The sequence below is a fragment of the Falco biarmicus genome, chromosome 1, assembly GCF_023638135.1.
Source record: "Falco biarmicus isolate bFalBia1 chromosome 1, bFalBia1.pri, whole genome shotgun sequence".
Taxonomy (NCBI): Eukaryota; Metazoa; Chordata; class Aves; order Falconiformes; family Falconidae; genus Falco; species Falco biarmicus.
The window spans coordinates 22,501,909-22,520,018 of NC_079288.1; the positions used below are offsets into that span (position 1 = coordinate 22,501,909).

An 18,110-nucleotide genomic window follows, 5' to 3' on the forward strand; every position below is an offset into this window, starting at 1 on the left:
TTAAACCAATTATATCTGAACATTCAGCAAGTATATTGTAGCTGCTTTACTAACCTGCTTGTTGAATTCTGTACTAAACTTACACTGGTTAGGCAAGTCTGAGGTCACTGTGAAGTTAGGCTGTTGCTCACCATGTGCAAAATAGTGTCATGTACGTGTCTGTATGTATTAAGCTACATCCAGCTGTGCGAGTGGAGGTTTTTGGCCACACGTGTTTAGCAACCATAAATCAGCTTTTTTTAGCAAAACCCGTAGCTGGAGCTCAGCACCAAGTTTTGCAGAAGCTGCTTGAAGTTACTCTAAGTAAACGCATTGTAACAGCCAGAAAAAAGCAGTGCTGGTGGATGCCATTTGGGTGTTGTAGGTAGTCATACCCTGGGACAAGCTGAATTTTTATTTGCAGTTTGCCTAAGCTTTTCACTTGTGAGGAAACAAGTCCAGTGAGCACACAGGTTGGAACTTGGAAACAGCATCAAAATGGGCGGTTACTTCTCCTTTTTGACTGCATTTCACTTGTTTATCTGATCATCTGACAGGTTCTATTTTGGTTTTGTAAGTCAAAATAGGGACAAATTAATAAAAACAAACTGAGTTTTGTGCTATAGAACCTTATGTAAGCTTCAAGAGATTTGAGGATTTGCAGTGAGCCAGTATTTTGCATGTTTTGCTTATCCTTTTTGAAGGGATATACTTCTAGAGTCTGTCCTTTATTCTTATGAATTATTTATAACACTTCAAAATGCAGAAAGAGGTTCAAAATCATAACATCTAAATGCAGCTGAGATGTAGCTCTACCCTTTATCTCACAGAAAGGACAGTAATGATACAACTTCCTATTCCAAATTCTGCGTATGCTAACACTTCTGTATCCAGATATGCAAATGAGACATACTGATGGTGAACAAAAATTTTATCTTCTGATGTTTTCTTTAATCTCGGTTTCTAGGATACTCTTTAGTCCCTCAATCACAACATTTATTTAATTCTAGGAATTATACATAATGGAAAACTTTACATGTTGAGAAAGGGCATAATTTCCAGAGTGGTTTTGGTTTTGTTTATGGATTTGGTTTTGTTGCTATTTATGACCTCCTTTTAACTGTACAGAATGTATTTTACGAGTTGTGTTATCGGTTATGTCTTGCAACTTGTCATAATTTGACTTCTGAACTCTTCTCTTACTGACCGGTTTGCAATAAAAACAAGTGATTTGTTAACTATTGCCAAACAGTTGTCTGAAGATGCAGTTTTATATGTCTCTTTTCTCTTGACTTTTTGTTACAAACTTGTATATATACATGTAAATAGAAATAATACACCTAAGAATTATTAAAACAAGGCATTTACAACAGTCATAAAAACAGTAGTACATAAGATATAGTTATAAACACCTATATGGAAGTACCAGCTGCCTGCTGGTCTCTGCTGGACCTATTTCAGAAATGATTGTTTTTCTCAAGAGACCTGTTTTCAGTGTTGTTTTCTTTACATGTTTAATGGCAAAGCAGAAGTACATAATACATCGGAAAGTATTTTGAAAGCAGTCATAATTTTTAAATCAAGCATTACTGCTCTCTTTTCAGTGCTACACATAAATAAAAATAGATCGGTAGACTTAATGTGCCTTATATACATCACAGGACAGTTAGTGTGGCTTTTGGTATTGGCATTCCCCAGGATACCTTTCTGTTTAAGCCCAACCTTTTCCCTTTATTTGTTGTCTTTAAAAGATAAAATAATCTTTTAAAGAAAAACTTTCTTTCTCTTACAATATTTTTCTTCTGCTTTGAGTGTCTGACAAGAAACTGAAGAATATTCACTTGTCAGTATAGAGTAGATTTTAAGTATATATTTGCCATTTATTTTTATGCTAATGTAATTTTTTTGCTGAATTTACTTGTGGAATGGTGTATTTTTCTTCTGTTGTGTAGATTATAGTTTTAGAAGTGATATTGCATGTATACCTTTGTGGAAGAAGAAAGACCTTGTTTCCAATATTGGAAGATGTAAGGTGACTGTCCTTGCTTGTCTGGCAGGAGGACAGATTCTTACAGAAGCACTCTGTTAACATAAGACTTTTCTTTTTTTTTCTTTCCCCCCCTTGTTTGTTTTGGGTTTTAATTCTACATTTCAGTTCTTTCTCCTTTTCTCTGCTATCTTAAGCTTACTGATTGTATGCTGTTGCCAAAGCCAATTGAAATTTGCTTCAGCCATGTCTGGCAACTAGTGTCCAGCATTCTTCTTGTACCATGCTTCTAAAATGAAGTATATAATTTTTTTCTTCCTTGTTTGTTCAATTCCAGGTGCAGGTAAATAGCACCCATGGCTCAGTCCACTCATTGGATGCAGACTTGCTTCTTTCTTCTGGCGAATCTTTCAATAAATCAGATAATGATATGTTTAAAGATGGACTACGGAGAGCACAGTCAACAGACAGTCTAGGGACTTCTGGATCTTTACAGTCCAAAGCTTTAGGATACAACAACAAAGCAAAATCTGCTGGGAACCTGGATGAGTCAGATTTTGGACCACTTGTTGGAGCAGATTCAGTGTCTGAGAACTTTGATACGGCTTCCCTTGGGTCTCTGCAAATGCCAAGTGGGTTCATGTTAACCAAAGATCAGGAAAAAGCAATCAAAGCAATGACACCAGAGCAAGAAGAGACTGCCTCACTTCTCTCCAGCGTTACACAAGGGGTGGAAAGTGCTTACGTATCTCCTAGCGGTTACCGCTTGGTTAGCGAGACGGAGTGGAACCTGCTGCAGAAGGAGGTGGGTACCCACAGCACAGGCAGCCTGCGTGTTGGGGGCTGCCCGCTGGGTGAAAGCTCTTCCTCCTTTGCTTTACACAGGCAGGTGTGGAAGGAAATGGGCATCATCATATCTAGCGTGTTCACTTTCCTCTCTTGGAATACTTCTGTAGGTAAAGCACATCGGATGAAAACCACGTTGGCTGACCCTGCTCCAGGGAAAGTCAGCTTTACAGGATATTTTTGCAGTTAAGGGAGAGTCTGGCAGAGGTGCTGTTGGTGTTGCACCGATGTGAGAGGGTGAAAAAAGATGGGAGAACTCAAAGAAAAGGAGAAAACAGGAAGCTAAGGAAAGGCTGTTTTAGTGGCGCTGATGGTAACCAAAAAAGTGTGCAGATTAATGGAAGGAGCAGAGCCAACCTGGTTTGTACAACCAGAGTGTACAACCCAGGGTTTTACTGAGGATTGTGCATGGAGGGCAATTTAGAAATGAGCAGCCAAGATATGCGTAACAGACAAAGCTACCACAAAGGAAGCTTCAGAAAATTGTTGGGGACTTGCTTCATCAGAAACCAATTTCTCAGAGGGACAAGCAGCAGATTAGACTTAACACTGTGCCAGTTCCAGTGTGGGTCACCAAGAATTGTTGCTTCTGGGTGTTCTGCCTGTCAGTTTTTCAGCAGCTTTACATGATGCCAGTTAAAAGCTTGCATTTGGTTTGTTGTTGAAAAGAGGAGTATTGTGGGGCTGCTGTGGTTACTCTTTCAGAAGAAGAGAGGCCCAGGAGCAACACTTTAGGGGGAAGAAAAGACAGGGGAGGAGATAGCAATCCAGAATGGGTGAAAAGGAAGAAAAGGTGGGAGGAAAGGGCACGAAAGGAGTGTAAAAATGCAGCGAAAGAGAAGAGGCCAAGCAAAGGAGAGATGAAATTCAGAACTAGCAATATTTTATATCTTCAGCTTGTTGGAATTCAACTGAATCTGCAAATCATTACTTAAGATGTCTTTCCAAACTATTGTAAAGTTGCTTTATTTTTTGTTGTGTTGCTACTAATTTGTAGTATCTGGAGAAATTATGGTGTAGTAATCTCAAGGCTGAGTTAAATCCTCTCCTCTTGAGTATTTCCTTGCCCTGTTGACATTTCACTGACACTTTACTCAGACCCTTTCGCAGAATTCCGAACAGAAACGCCCTGCTTCCCCCATGCTTCTGGAGGTAGGGTATGTGAGTGGCACTCTGTGGGTGGGACATGGGGCAACAAATACAGCTCAAACCTGACTTGCAGCTGGAGCTTTGGTAAAATCTCCGTTTGTCCCCTTGGCCAAAACCATGACAATTTCAAAGTGGCAGCTGGTTTAGTCTTTGTATCCCTGCTGTACACCCCAACACTTACTTTTTTTTTAAACTCTCCTATTTATATATTATTATTTTTTTTTTAGATCTGCCTGTCTTCTACTTTATTCTTTCCCAATTGTTCTTCTAGCTGATTATTCAGTCTACTGAGCCGTACTGGAGGAGGATATTAAAAAGTGAATAAAGCTTGATGACTGTTACAGAACAAAACCAGTATGTGCCATTGAAAAATATTCAGAGTTCAGTTGCAGGACAAAGAAGATTTAAGAAAGTCTTGACCTGATGAACTGACTTGCTTTTTAATTGCTTTGTGTTAATTTAAAAAAAAATACACACACACTCCCCCAGAAGAAACCCAAAACCCAAACCACACACACACAAAAGACCCAAAAGCAAAACAAAAAACCTCCCCCCAACACATACACAAAACCCTTACAACCAAACACCATAGTATTGTGTTTGTAGTTTGATTGTAATACAAAATAATTCCATGAAAACCCGCTACAGCCTGTTGAAGGCTTTTCTCAGAGATGTCTGTTTCTGTACAGGTAATTAAGTAATATATTTCAAAAGGACACACTGAGGGACTTGAACTCTTGCATGTCATGGCTTATTGCTTTTGTGCTAATAGTGGGACTCATGCCAGGAAAAGCTGATATCCTGCAGCTGATTTTACGTTATCCTTTACTTCTAGAGCAACTTAATCTTGCCATTACCTGATTCTGCCACTGCCTTTTATCTGTAACATTTTGTGATCACACAACACACCTGAGAGTACGTAGCACTCCTGCATTCCTTGAAGAATTTTATGGCCTTTCTGGCAGGTGATAACTCTGTGTTCTGCAGGTGCAGAATGCAGGGAACAAGCTGGGTAGACGCTGTGATATGTGCTCGAATTATGAGAAGCAGTTGCAAGGTATCCAGATTCAGGAGGCTGAAACGAGAGACCAGGTGGGATTTCTCTTCTAGCTTTAGCAAGATTTTTGTGGCTATTTGAACTACTAAGGATGCAACAATGCTGTTTTATTCATTGGCTTTAATTGAACAATGTCAACATGCTTTAAAATCTGAATAACTTCTGACATTTTATCGATATAACCTGATTTGGTTTTGGTGTGTGGTCATGAGCACGACATGTATGTATTTCTTAAGGATTCACCTTAGAGTCACTTTATCCAGTGCTATAAGATCAAGCAGTAAAGGCACTCTTCTATAAAAAGCATTGTGCTCATGCTGAAGTCAGTATCTTTCATAATTTATATTCTAAAATGCTTGTCATGCATTAAATTCTATTATCTTTGATACTGCAAGAATTGTTAACAGCAAAGGAAAACTAGAGGACCTCATCCTCGCAGCGTAAAATGACTGTAAAGTAGTGGAGGATGTATTTTTCCTGCCATATACTGAAGAACAATTTTCAGATGGGTACAGAGGGCATGAGTCACATTCTGCTTTGAAAGAAGTGATTGAAGTTGTTACATGGTGATGGTCCAGTGCGGTTTGATGTCCCGTGTTTCTGTATAGGTGTAATCTGTGATGCAGGGTGTTTCAGAAGAACAACGAAGGAGCTTCTGGGTTGCGTAGGGTTTTTGAGGGATTTTTTTTTGTGGTTTGGGGGTGCGATGGGGTAGGTTATGTTTATGATCAGGAAATAAATGCTCCTCAAAAGAATGGAAAATTTATTTTGTTATAACGACACAGGTGAAAAAGCTGCAGGTGATGCTGAGGCAGGCTAATGATCAGCTGGAAAAGACAATGAAAGATAAACAGGAATTGGAAGATTACATGAAACAAAGTGCTGAAGACTCTTCTAATCAGGTACAAGCATTTTGAAATCAAGATGGTAGGAATTATGAATGTTATTCGAAGATATGTAACTAGATCTTGTCTTCTGTTAGATGTGGATGGGACTACCTGCTCCAGAGGCAACAAAAATGAGAATTTCTAGTTAGTTATGCTCTGCCTGAGTCTGCCGCAGTTTCCTGATAAGTCTGACATGTCTCTAATATCATCTGATCCAATTTTGACCCTAAAGTTTCACCTCTAATTTTGAAATCCGTTACAGAGGTGATAATTGGAACTTGAGTAGTGTTGGAGTTTTGAGGTGACCTGTGTATAAAATCACCCGAACATGCAAAAGTAGTCCTGTGTCCTTGCCGGTAGAAGAGTGGTAGTACTCATACCACTTGCTCTCATCCACACTTGACAGCCAATTAATGGACCTGTGGTGGAGACATACAGTTAACGAGTAGCTGAGCAGGCGGTAACAGTAGCTGGTCCAAAATATGCGGTAGACTTCTTTTCAGCAGGCTGTTATTTTATAGATTTCTCAGACTGAGGGCTGCATAACTCTCCTGGAACAACAGAGCCAAACAAGATGTGTAGTAGTCATAGCTTTAAAATAAAATAAAATAAAATTGATCATCTTTGGCCCATCAAAGATTACAGTATTAGGTAAATGCTGTGTACAAGGCTTTGAACTTCCAGCTCAAGCGAAGTAAAATTTTCTGTCTCCCATCCCACCCAGTATTTTCTTCTTACTAAGGAAACAGTAGTTATTAGGTAAAGTCTGTCTTAACAGGAATATGTTTATACATTTGTTCTTTTGGCTGTACTGGGGTGCTCTTAATGAAGTAACGCTTCTTCTTACTGTCAAGCATGTGTTGTAGAACAACTTAACTGTCAAGTTTTTGAAGATCTGTGCGTTCAGAGTATGATACAAAAAATTACCTTATAGCAAATGCTGAAAACTTAGGTAGTAGCTTTTCAGTTTCCCTTCAGTGTCTTTGAACTGGCTTACATTTAAGTTTGATTAGAATTAACTGTTTCTTTGTTGTTTAGAGTTTGGTAAATAGAATATATTATTGGCATACAAGCACAGCATCTCTTCTTACTGACTTGAGCTGCACAAACGCTTTACTGAGCGAGGAATTAACTAAACTTCAGTGGATTAGCTTGACATTTCAAAGCGTATTTTAGTATTGATAAGAGGCAAGAGAACTTCAGTAGTTATTTCTTCTTCCAACTCTGTTTCATGCTTTATATCTTTGTCTGTGTGGCTTCTCTTTTTTTTTTTTTTATTTTTTTTTTTTTTCCAGATCTCTTTGCTTATGGCTAAATGTCAAAAGTCGGAGAACTTCCTTGGCGAACTGCAGCAGGCGTTTTTGCAAGCAAAGAGAAGTGTCCAGGAGCAAATGGTAAGACAGCTTAAGCCCAGAGATCACTCGAACAGCACTATTTGTCTGACCTTTGGAGCGCAGTGTGTTTGTCAAAGGCTTTGTCTTGCCACCCAGCCGACAACTGTGCGTGTTGACACGTAAAGACGGTGATTGAATGAGCCCTGATAGCAAGTGCTGTTTGTGGCATTGGTCTGTCATACTTTCTGTGTATATGCATGCTGATGAGCATGGAGATGACTCGTCAGCTTCCTTTCCCCCTTACTCATTATGTACATGCCATGCCCATTTAGTATCTTATTTCACCTCAGATCTGGAGATAGATTAGATTTTCTCTAGACAGTTTTTTAGGATTCATTGAAAGTACCATCCCTAGTAATTATTTTCTGGAGTTTTAGAGATGAATGCTCAACATTTTTACAGGTCAGACTTAAATTATCAGCCCTAACACCCAGGAAGAGAGATGTATGGGAACTTACTTTTTTTCTTTAAAAAAAAAAAAACTATTATGAGCATCTTGCAGGAATTAAGCCAGAAAATAGGAACAGGAGCTCTTTTTCTAGGGTAAAGCAAAATCGAACTTCCTTAGAGCTGTTCATTCCCTTCTATATTAGAATTATGTTTCTTCTCTCGCACAGCATTGCGGGGACTAAGAGCGTTCATTCTCGGGAAGCCCAGTATTGCATTCCTGGGGCCTGGGATTGTCTGTAGGACATCAGGGCACCGCTTGCAGAAATTTTTTTTTGTTCTGCATGAGAGTGTGCCTAATGGAGATGCAGGAGATTCAGAAAAAATATTGATCTGAATATGCCCTTCGCCTATAATACAAAGGGCAGCTTCTGTCAGAGTTCAAGTCCCTGTTTCCCCACTCCAAAGCAATTGTTCCTCTCAGAAAATTTGACTGGATTTTTTTCTTTTGTAATGCAAGCAAAACTATGTTTTCTTAATCCTTTTTCTTTACAAGAGGTCAGCTGGTTTTGATCTTTTCCTCAAAGAGACAGTGGGAGGCAGACACCTACCATAGAAAGTTTCAGAATGAATGTTGAAGGTTTTTGAATAATCTGATATTGCAGCTGAGTTCTTAGGAGGTGGTTTTAATAAACATCATTGCCAGTTCCCAAAACATGTGATTTCCCTGCCCCCCCGCCTCCCCTGCATGAGTACAGCTAGCTAATGGATAAATATGGAAGAAAACTGGGAGACTTAAACGGTGGTGTATTTATCACTTGCTTCCTCCTAGCTGCCTGTGCAGTTACCACGATCTTGCCTTTATTTCTGGTGCATAGGCCAGGCAAGAGGGCTTATGTTGATCCACACAATCACTTTGTTTCCCTTCCTTACTAAGAATATCAATTTGAATGATAGTAATGGTACTAGTAATGATAGAACCGGGGCATGAAGAGGTTCAAGTATGACCCTAAATGTGAATTTATGCTTTTCTTTGCACTGGAGGCTGTCCTGACGCAGTCAAGGGAGCAGGTTTCAGAAGAGTTGGTGAGACTGCAAAAAGATAACGAAAGTCTTCAAGGAAAACATAGCTTGCATGTGTCTTTACAGCAAGCCGAAGATTTCATTCTACCAGAAGCAGCAGAGGTAAAATGTTTTTAAACCATTAACACAAAAAATGCGTGTGACTAGATCACACTGGAAGAACCTCCTTTATCAGAAAGCTGGCTCAAATAGCACAGCGAACAATAATCTCTGGATTTTGAGTCTGTGAGTCTGTGATGTACAAAATCAGCGGTCTGATCTCACTGTGCCTTGAGCATGCTTCAAGGCGTGGAAGGACAATAACAAAATGAGTTAACTATGGCCTGACAGCTGCTCTGTTGTCAGTAGCGTGTGAATTTATCCCAGTTCAGCCAGCTTAAGCTGTATTTTGCAACTGGGCACGCAAGTGTTCAGTCACCATGGCTCTGATCTAGATATTGATTCAATAAATCAAGCTAAGTCAGTCACTTGAGTTTCTGTCCAGGTGTTAAGACCAGTAATAAGCCTGAGCCTAGAATAATGATAAGCCTTGTCATCCTTTTCACGGCCGCTCGCTTACACTCGAGCTCATCAAGATTAAAAGATTGTGGGGGGTGGTGTCATAGGCCTGTGGAGACATGAATCTTGACACATTCTTCATGTACTTTGGCCAAGCAAACTGCAGTTTTGTTTTGATATTTTGCTGGATGCAGGATCTGGTAGGGTGGGACAGACCTCTGGTAGCATAACTTTGTCTTTGGCTTGTATGCTGATAAATAGAGCACTGTGTGTATCTGGAGATCATAATACAAATCTTTGCTAATCATTGATTCAGGAGCTCCGTGAGCTGATTTTAAAATATCGTGAAGACATCATTAGTGTGCGGACAGCAGCAGATCACCTTGAAGAGAAGCTTAAGGCAGAGATTTTATTCTTAAAAGAGCAGATTCAAGCTGAGCAATATTTGAAAGAAAATATAGAAGAAACTCTACAGCTGGAAATAGAGAATTGCAAAGAGGAAATAGGTGAGCAAGGGTAAACCAGTCTCAAAATAGGAATATTAGGAATTAGTAAGGTAAGTGAAGACTTGATTTCATCATAAGTAGACTTACCTGAATTTTAAATACTGTCTGGTTTTGATAGCAGATACACCAAAGCTGTGCAGCTGAAAACAAAAGCAGAATTACTTGTTTACCTTTGAGGTACCTTTGATGTAGCGTGTGCTTAATTCTGCTTTAAATATTAACAGAGGTAAACAGGGTATGTCCAGTTCCCTGTGTTTTTCTTGCATTTAAGCTTTATTATTCTTGTTTTTCAGCTTCCATTTCCAGTTTAAAAGCTGAACTGGAAAGAATAAAAGTGGAAAAAGAACAGGTAAGGAGCCCTTTCACTGTGGGATTTTGGGGTTTGTGGTTTTGTTTTGTTTTGCAGGTTTTTTAAACAATCCTATTAGGATTCTTTTTTTCTGCTGGTTCTGTCAGCGACACTGTGTTGCTGTCTTTGACATCAACCTCTTGCTATCAGAGAAAATGAACTTTTTTTTTTTTCCCCATCTGCCTTTGAAGTTTCAGTAACACTTTAGATATATTTTTGTACAGTGTTTACTGTGCCCAGTATTGGGAGGGAAAGAGCTGAACTAAGGAGAGAATTGTGAAACACATAACATTGTTGTTCCTTCATCTCAGCGTGCTTCTGGGGTGCTGGAGGGCTGGCTTGTTGGTGTGGAGAACCTTTCCTTAAGAAGGAACACTAGTCTGTGCGTTTGCACAGATTTTCTTGCTGAAGGCTCTGGCACTGCGCTGGACACTCTCAGACTGTTGCAACTCTTGGTATCACTAAGAGTGTAGGTGCGCCTGTGTTGTAGTGGCACCTGTGTAGTTTCTGTGACCGTTTCAAAGGAAGCACACGTAAGGTCATGCCTGGAGCTCCAAGGCACAGAATTGATGCCACTGTAGGACTGGGACACGTCCCTAGTTCTTTTCTTTAAAAGGTGTTTTGTCTGTTTGTTAATATGTAACCTAAATACTGGGTTAAGTAATTTCTAACTAATATTAGGCTACCTAATGATAACAATGTAAATGTCAGGTTTGGCCATTTCTCTCCAGCTCTAAAAAGAAATAAATGCAGAGGAGATGTTATTTAGGTGTTTTCTGTGTCCCTCGGAGAGGTTGTTTAGGTGTATTTCTGAGTCCCAGGAAAGACAGGTAGGCTATATTTCCTGTATGGAGGAACTGTGAGAAATTGAAACGTTTAGGAGATTTAGTTAATACTTCTTTTATTATTTTAATATAGTTGGAAAGTTCTTCGCAGGAAAACCTGCAGCAGCTGGAGACTCTGCAGGAAGCAAAAAACGCTCTAGAAGAACAGCTGAAGAAGGAGACTGCAGCAAAGGTAGCTGTGATGTCTGGGTATGATGTATATACGCATCTTCTATGATGGGGTCAGAGAATGTGTTGCTACATTAGAGTGAAAAAGGAAGCTTTTGAATTTGGTAAGATTCTGGCAGTGAAATATGCATTTTATTGGATGCAATTTTAAATCCTCATGCCAATCACTTTGCACTTGCATTTGTAAAGCAGTGGATCTGAATTGCTGCTAATTGAGTATCTCTGTTGGATTGCCCTCTGAAGTTAGGCTTGAGGAACGTTTCTGCTTATAGAAATCTTTCTTCCTGGTTAACCAAACCTTGGGTTTGAATGCTTTGATACGTTTGAATAACTGCCACTTTGCTGTTGCTGTAGGAAGGAGCCCTGCTTTGGCAGTCAGAGGAATGAATTGTGATCTCTCTCTCTCATACTGTGTCCCACCCCCCGGACTTCTTTGACTAAAACTCAAGACAGCAAGATAGTTGTATTTCTGCCAGCAGATTACTGCCTTTCAGCTACGGTCGTGTTTCATTAAAACTCTGAAATCTGCTTTTTTTGGTTTGAGATCCTTGAATCTAGTGCTGGTAAAAGACTTCTTCATGCTTTAAACAATCTAATGAGGATGTGTCTGATGGGTAGTAGCCCCTGATTCTGCAGTTAGGAAAATTAAGGGGTAGGAAGAGCGATTGGTTTAATTTCTTGCCAGGACTCTGAGAATAGCCATGCTTATTTTTTCTAGTATCATGCTATAATCAGTTTATACAAGTTTCTCCTTTTTTATTCAGTTTAAGCATAGCATAAAAAATCTTTTTCTCTTCAGGCAAACCTTGAACAGATGGTATTTGAAGAGAAGAATAAAGCTCAGCGGTTGCAGACTGAATTAGATGTCAGCGAGCAAGTGCAGAGAGATTTTGTAAAGCTTTCTCAGACACTTCAGGTAAGAGAAGTACAATCCATTTGTAAGGTGCAACTTTTGTTTCTTTACTTCTCCAGAGCTATGTAAAGTTGTAAATTTTCTTAAGTTGGTGTTTATGAACTGGTTTTAGTTATTAGTATAATAAAATGGTCAAGTATTCCTAGTATAATACCAGTATTAAAACCTATTGAGGATTTTATTCTGATTGTTTGATTCCAACCAATTCTCAGCAGCAAAAATACACAATTATTGGACTAGAAGGAACCACAGAGAGCCGTAACTAACGGTACCTTTAGACCATAGTATTTCAGCGTCCATCTCCTGATGTTTTCCACTATGTTACTTTTCATAGCAAATCATTACGGTGCAAATATCTTGAGGATGAAGTAAGGAACTTGTACTGTTTAATGAGAATATATGAAATGGTTCTCTGTGTTATATTTACTGCTTTCTGTTTATGCTATCTAAGTCTTATACTTGCTGTTGTTACTGTTGCGAGACTTGTATTTTCTCCAAAAAGTGAAACTTGTGGTTGACGTTGAGATACCAAAAGGTGGCTGGAGGAAGGAGTTTTGGTAGGGCCGTTCACCAAGGCCAGTTCCAGTTTGTCAGGCGGATCTCTCTTTCTGTTAACTGCAGAGAGCACGAAGGGACCTGCAGGTTTTGTGTTTGCGGGGTGACTAACGTGTCTGCTCAGGAAGCCAGACTGGGCTGGTCTCCCCTTGAGTGCGTGCTGTTTAGAATTTGCACCTCCCCTCACGCTCCAGCGTACTAGAAATCGTGCTCAGAGAGGAGGTGCTGAATTTTCAGCACTTTGACTTCTTGGCCAGTCTGGTCAGTGAAATTCAGCAGAATGAAAAATACAGTTTTTTGGAGTCAAGTGTGCAGGTTTATTTGGAAAACTAAAAGAGGAGTATAGGAGATAGTTTACTAGACAGAGTTTAGCTGGATAGACCATAGGGAGCTGTTGTCCGTTGTTCTGGCTCTTTCTGGAGGAGCAGGTAGGACAAAGGACACTATTGAATTGTCCTGGCTAGTGAAGTTGCCTTTTTTTTTTTTTTTTTTTTCCCCCCCCCCCATCACCCTTTCACATGCCCTGATTTATGCAGTTCTTAGAGCAAAACCACACACGCCACTCTGAAGATGTGTGGTGCACTCTCCCAAAACGTGCAGGTAGTTTAGCAGGCCTTCAGTAACGAGCTCAGCAGGCGTGTGGTAGCTCTGCATTTTGTGCGTTCTTTCTGCCCCCAAGCAGCTATTACACAGAAGTTCCTCAGCAGTTAGTGCTTTCAGTTTAAACAATGGTTTATGTTGTCTTCGTGTACAAGATCTGCTGTGTCACATGAGAGTTTACCGTTGAATGAGGGGTTTGCTTTCTTGATAGCCAGGCAGGGTTGTTTCCTTCCCTGACCTTATCGGTGAGAGCTTGGGTGAGTATCACCCGTGTGGGGTGTCCACTGGTCAAACTAGGTATCAGCAGTGGAGGGGAAGGGCTAAAAATCAAATTAACAACTAGTTGGGAATTTACAGCTGAAAACCTGGTTCCTAATACAAAGAATGTGAAAGTTGGAATGTTTAAAACAAATAATTTTTTTTAAAAAATGGTGATCTCTTTGCATCCATTTCAGCACAGTTCTGCTGGGCGCTTTTTCAGCCCACAAGAAGAAATAGCTTGATAGATTATCAGAAAAGCAAGTGAGCTTGAAAATGGGACGTTTCCTCAAAGAGCGCTTTAGCTTTGATCTTGAGAGGCTTGAAGGTGTACGTTAGGCAGATCTGTACTTCCTTTACATTTTTTTTTGTGAACGTTTTCATTGCTTTGCACATCTCCAGTCTGCCTGGCCAGTGTGGTGTCAGTGCCCGGTTATTAGGCAGAACGTGGAGTGATGATGAAGGCTTGCTTGAGCCCCCCAGAAAGTGGCTTTTTATTGTAAAAACACACCTGCCTTACGTCTTCCTTCCTCCCATTCTTGATTCTGAGTTTTCCAGCTGATAATTGGGTTTCTCCTCTGCTTGCACAGGTCCTAGGCGTTGCTAACGTGGCCTTTGGCTCAGTTCTGGTTACAGGTCTGAGGTCTCGCACCAGCACGTTTTGCTCAATGGCATCTGTTGGTTTTCTGCAGGTGCAGCTGGAGCGGATCCGGCAGGCAGATTCCCTGGAGAGAATCCGTGCAATCCTGAATGACACAAAACTGACGGACATTAATCAGCTTCCTGAAACATGACACCCTGATGAGCGGGCTCCAAGGCTGCATTTGGGGTTTTTAACTCATCTTTATAGCAACATTAATTATTATTTAACTCTAACCGAAAGAGCAGAAGACAACAGAGGGGAGCAATGACTAAGTTTTATTTCTAGAGGGAAAAAGGTTTCGTACTGGGCAGGAAGAGAGCACAAGGGTGACTTGCAGTGTAGGAAGGAGAACTTTCTAATGGAAACACTAATGAGTGCAGTGTTTCGTGTTCCACTGAGTGGGATCAGTCCTTACATTCTGAAAAACTTCCCCTCTTTCAGCCGACTTCGTAACCTAATATAGAGTTTTGGAACATTTACCCCCTGTCTCTCCCTCTTTCCTTTCCCCCCACTACTGTGATCAAAGTAGCTGCTGGAAACTGTATCGTCCCTCCAAAACATTGAAGAGCAAAGTGGTTGAAGTTTTTCTGTTTGAATAGTCAGTAACAGTATTCAGCTAGCAGAGAGAATGAGGTGTAGAGTATGCTGTATGAATATTTTATATTAAAATATGACTTTATTAGCAGGACACTGGATATTGACCTTATTTCATAACTCAGTGCTTTTTTTTTTTTTTTTTTTTTTTTTTTTTAAACCATTGACTTTGTGTTGAAGAATCTGAACGCTGCTGAAATGTGGTGGACATGAGTGAGCCGTATGTCTCCTGATCATGTAAATGCTAATCCAAAAAAATGAAAAATGTACTGAGAATTTAGCTCCTTGAAATTTTTCTGTTGGATTCTGATACTTCAAGAAAAGCACAAGAAATGCACTGTTTTGTATAATCTCTTTTCGGAAATGTAATTTAGAATATGGAACTACAATTGGTTCTTTCTCATCTCTAAAGCTGAGCAGTACCTGTAATCCCATCTCTATGTAAAAAAAAAAAAACACAAAAAACCCCCCCAAAAAAACCCAAACCAACCACAAAAAAACCCAAAAAAAACCCAACCAAAACTAAAGCAAACAAAAAACTCAAACTAGTAGAAATCCTGTGCGTGGAGTTTATGCAGGTCTGCTTTGCTGTGGTGGATGACACCAGGTGTAAAGTTCCTAGTTTTCACTGGGAAGTATCTGAGTGAGATGCTGAGTGAAGCGCTGAGCTGGACCCACCTCTCTGGGGCAGCTTAATAATATGCAAAATGGTGATCGCGCTCTCGATCGCAGAGCACAAATGCAAAGGAGCTGCGTTATTCTGCTGGCTCAAGTTTGAAAGGTACAGTGCATCTCTTACTTTAAAGTTTGGTATCATGGTATTGCTCAGAGTCAACTCCTACGCTGTCCCATATTTCTGTAACCGTACGTTTAAATTACACTATATATCATGACAGCAGAGGCAGGAAATTCTTGTGATCAGTCAGCTGCTGGGTTTGGGTTTCTGGTTCTATAAATGTATGGTGGTAACACGACTGTTCCTCCTCCTTTTTCTCCTTTCATTGGAGTTCTGTGTGCACGGCTGGGTAGCAGCGGTTCCGTGTACGGTTGCAAGGTGTTGATAGTACTGGTGCTGCAAACTGAGTTCTTGATCTGGCCCCTGCTTACAACTCAATTAAAAGAAGGGAGGCTGAGGGGCAGATGACTGTCCAAAATTTATAGTTCAGACTTTCCTCCATTGCTGATCGTTTTTTCTTTACGTACTTGGTTATAGATCTGAAGGTGATAAAGAAAACCAGAAGTGGCAGAAAGTGCCCCAAACTGTAATGCACGTGACTGTATTTTAAGTGCTTAAATCTTTTTAGCAGTGTATATCCTGCTACTAACATAAAGTCAGAACGGTGGTTTTGAAGAGGAATGCCTTAAAAACAGCCAAAAAGAAGCATCCAAGTTCAATCCCTTGTCACTCATTGCAATAATTAAAGCATTTAATTCAGCCTAGTAATTAATACTTTTCATAATCTTGACACCCAAAAGCCATTTTTCCTCCCTTAGTAATGACTAGACTAATAGGTGGCAGAGTTGTATCTTCTTGAGATGACACTTAATTTCACTTAGAAGTGAAATTGCAATGTGGGTTCGGTTCTTTATTAATTGGTTGTTGCCAGATTTTGGGGGTCTTAACCTTTCTTACTATTTGCTGAACGGTGAGGTGACAGCAGCTGCGTCCTGATGCATAAATCCAACAGCAGATGTTCTGCATTCAGTTTCCCAATGGTCAGGGTCGTGTTCTGTTGAGTAAATTTGGAGAAAAAAAAAAATGTAGGTCTTTATTAGGAGCTGCAGAGCAAAAAGCTTTTTCCTGCGTTCCCTTCCTTCCCGAAAACTAATTTGTAACTGTTTGCCGAGACTCAGCCTGCGCGGCAGTGGTTAAGGAAGGTGACTGTTGTATGGCAAAACCGTGACAAATCCTGTACGTCTCTTCAGCAAGCTGAATCCTTGAGGAACTGCACCTGAAGACTTAGGCAGAGAAGAAATTTTTGGTTGAGTTTCTGGACTGTCCTAGTGCAAGAGAGCGAGGAACGCGGCTGTTAGTGGCCTTGCAGCATCCCTGGCTGCTCTGTGTCTTGGTGCCCCTTCACAGCAGCCCTGGCTCCCCGTCTGCTGGGAACGGCCGCGGCCGGGGCTGACCACCGCGGTGGTTTCAAGCAGTACAGGGCTGGGGGGCTTTTCCCCAGTGGCATTTTTAACAGATTGTTGCCGCAGCTTTCTGTAGGCACAGCGGTGGCAGGTGAGGGCTGCAGGGGGGCTCTCTGCACACCAGAGGGAAGAGAGGCGAGCGGGTGAACCGTTTGTGATCCCTCACAGACACAGTAATGGAACAGCTGCCGAGTGGAGTCCTGCATGTGTGTGTGCGTGTCTGTGTGCATGCTCGTGTATTTTTCTCCGTGGACAGCGATGGCACGTTGGGCCAGTTGGCAGGAGGCTGGAGGTGGACGCAGTTCAGCAGGGAAGGACCGTGTGCTCTGGAGAGGAAGGGGGTGCCGTTACTGCGCGGCTGGCTGCCTTTTCACCACCTTACTCCACCAGGCCCCCGAGCACCTTTACTGCTGTTCATGTACTAATGGCAGACCGTTACCTTTTTAAATACTGTCTTATTTTTAAATTGGAAACCTGACAGTCTGCGATGGGCTCCCTGCAGGCAGCCGTCGTGGTGGGGCCGTCCCTCCCTGGGAAGGAAAGCGCAGCTTCAGCAGCAGTAACACAAGCTTCTGCTGAATTCAACTTCAGACACTTCAAGGAGCCTTTTGAAACAAACCAAACCAGAAGGGGGTGAGAGCAGAGCAAACAGAACAAGGCTGTTAATTGAAGTGTGGTAAAAGCTCTTGGCTGTATGTACAGGATGGGTTATGGTGTTACCACTTGTAAAATGTCAGAACAAACGCACTTCCCTCCAGTCACTGGTGTCCTGGAGCTTGACTGGAGCCGGGTGGGAGGTTCCCCTGGCTTAGCAAGGGATTGGGAACAGGCACAGATCCAGCCCGGCAGGTCGGCTGTGGCGCAGGGTGAGTGGGTCAGAAACCCAGATTCTGCTCGCGTAGCCGTGAAGGGTCAGTTCTGTGTGCGTTCCTCTGCCTGTGTAGTCTTAATCTGTACAAACCCAAGTGTTCGTGCAGCATGTCCGGTAACCTCGTTACCCAGCGGGTACTACCAGCCCTCCTTCCCTTCCAGCTTCCCGTTGGCACTGCGCACCGTGCCCCCTTCCCTAGCAGTGCAGTACCGCTTCCAAAACTGAGCTTGGCCCTCTCACCTTTCCTGAGGGGCGGGGGGAAGGGGACGACGGCTATCGATGGTCTGCTAAAGCTCATCTACAGATCGCTAATTGGCCTTGTAACATCAGACGGGACTCCAGCCCCCCTTCTGCTACCGGCCAACTGAGTGTTTGGAAGCGAATGCTGCATCCCAGTGGTGT

At 41.4% G+C, this 18,110-nt stretch overlaps 1 protein-coding gene across 4 annotated transcripts in view; it reads left to right on the forward strand.

Moving 5' to 3' along the window:
- The window catches only part of RABEP1 (rabaptin, RAB GTPase binding effector protein 1), a 49,372-nt gene extending 34,580 nt beyond the window's left edge, over positions 1-14,792 (forward strand). For all 4 annotated transcript variants that reach the window (XM_056329958.1, XM_056329982.1, XM_056329977.1 and 1 more), the window contains 10 exons: positions 2,304-2,771; positions 4,949-5,053; positions 5,804-5,920; positions 7,201-7,299; positions 8,731-8,871; positions 9,584-9,773; positions 10,067-10,122; positions 11,041-11,139; positions 11,935-12,051; positions 14,154-14,792. In XM_056329958.1, coding sequence (XP_056185933.1) covers positions 2,304-2,771; positions 4,949-5,053; positions 5,804-5,920; positions 7,201-7,299; positions 8,731-8,871; positions 9,584-9,773; positions 10,067-10,122; positions 11,041-11,139; positions 11,935-12,051; positions 14,154-14,255 — 1,494 coding nt within the window. In that variant the 3' untranslated portion in view covers positions 14,256-14,792. The remainder of the gene's footprint in view (positions 1-2,303; positions 2,772-4,948; positions 5,054-5,803; positions 5,921-7,200; positions 7,300-8,730; positions 8,872-9,583; positions 9,774-10,066; positions 10,123-11,040; positions 11,140-11,934; positions 12,052-14,153) is intronic.
- Positions 14,793-18,110: the final 3,318 nt, after the last annotated feature.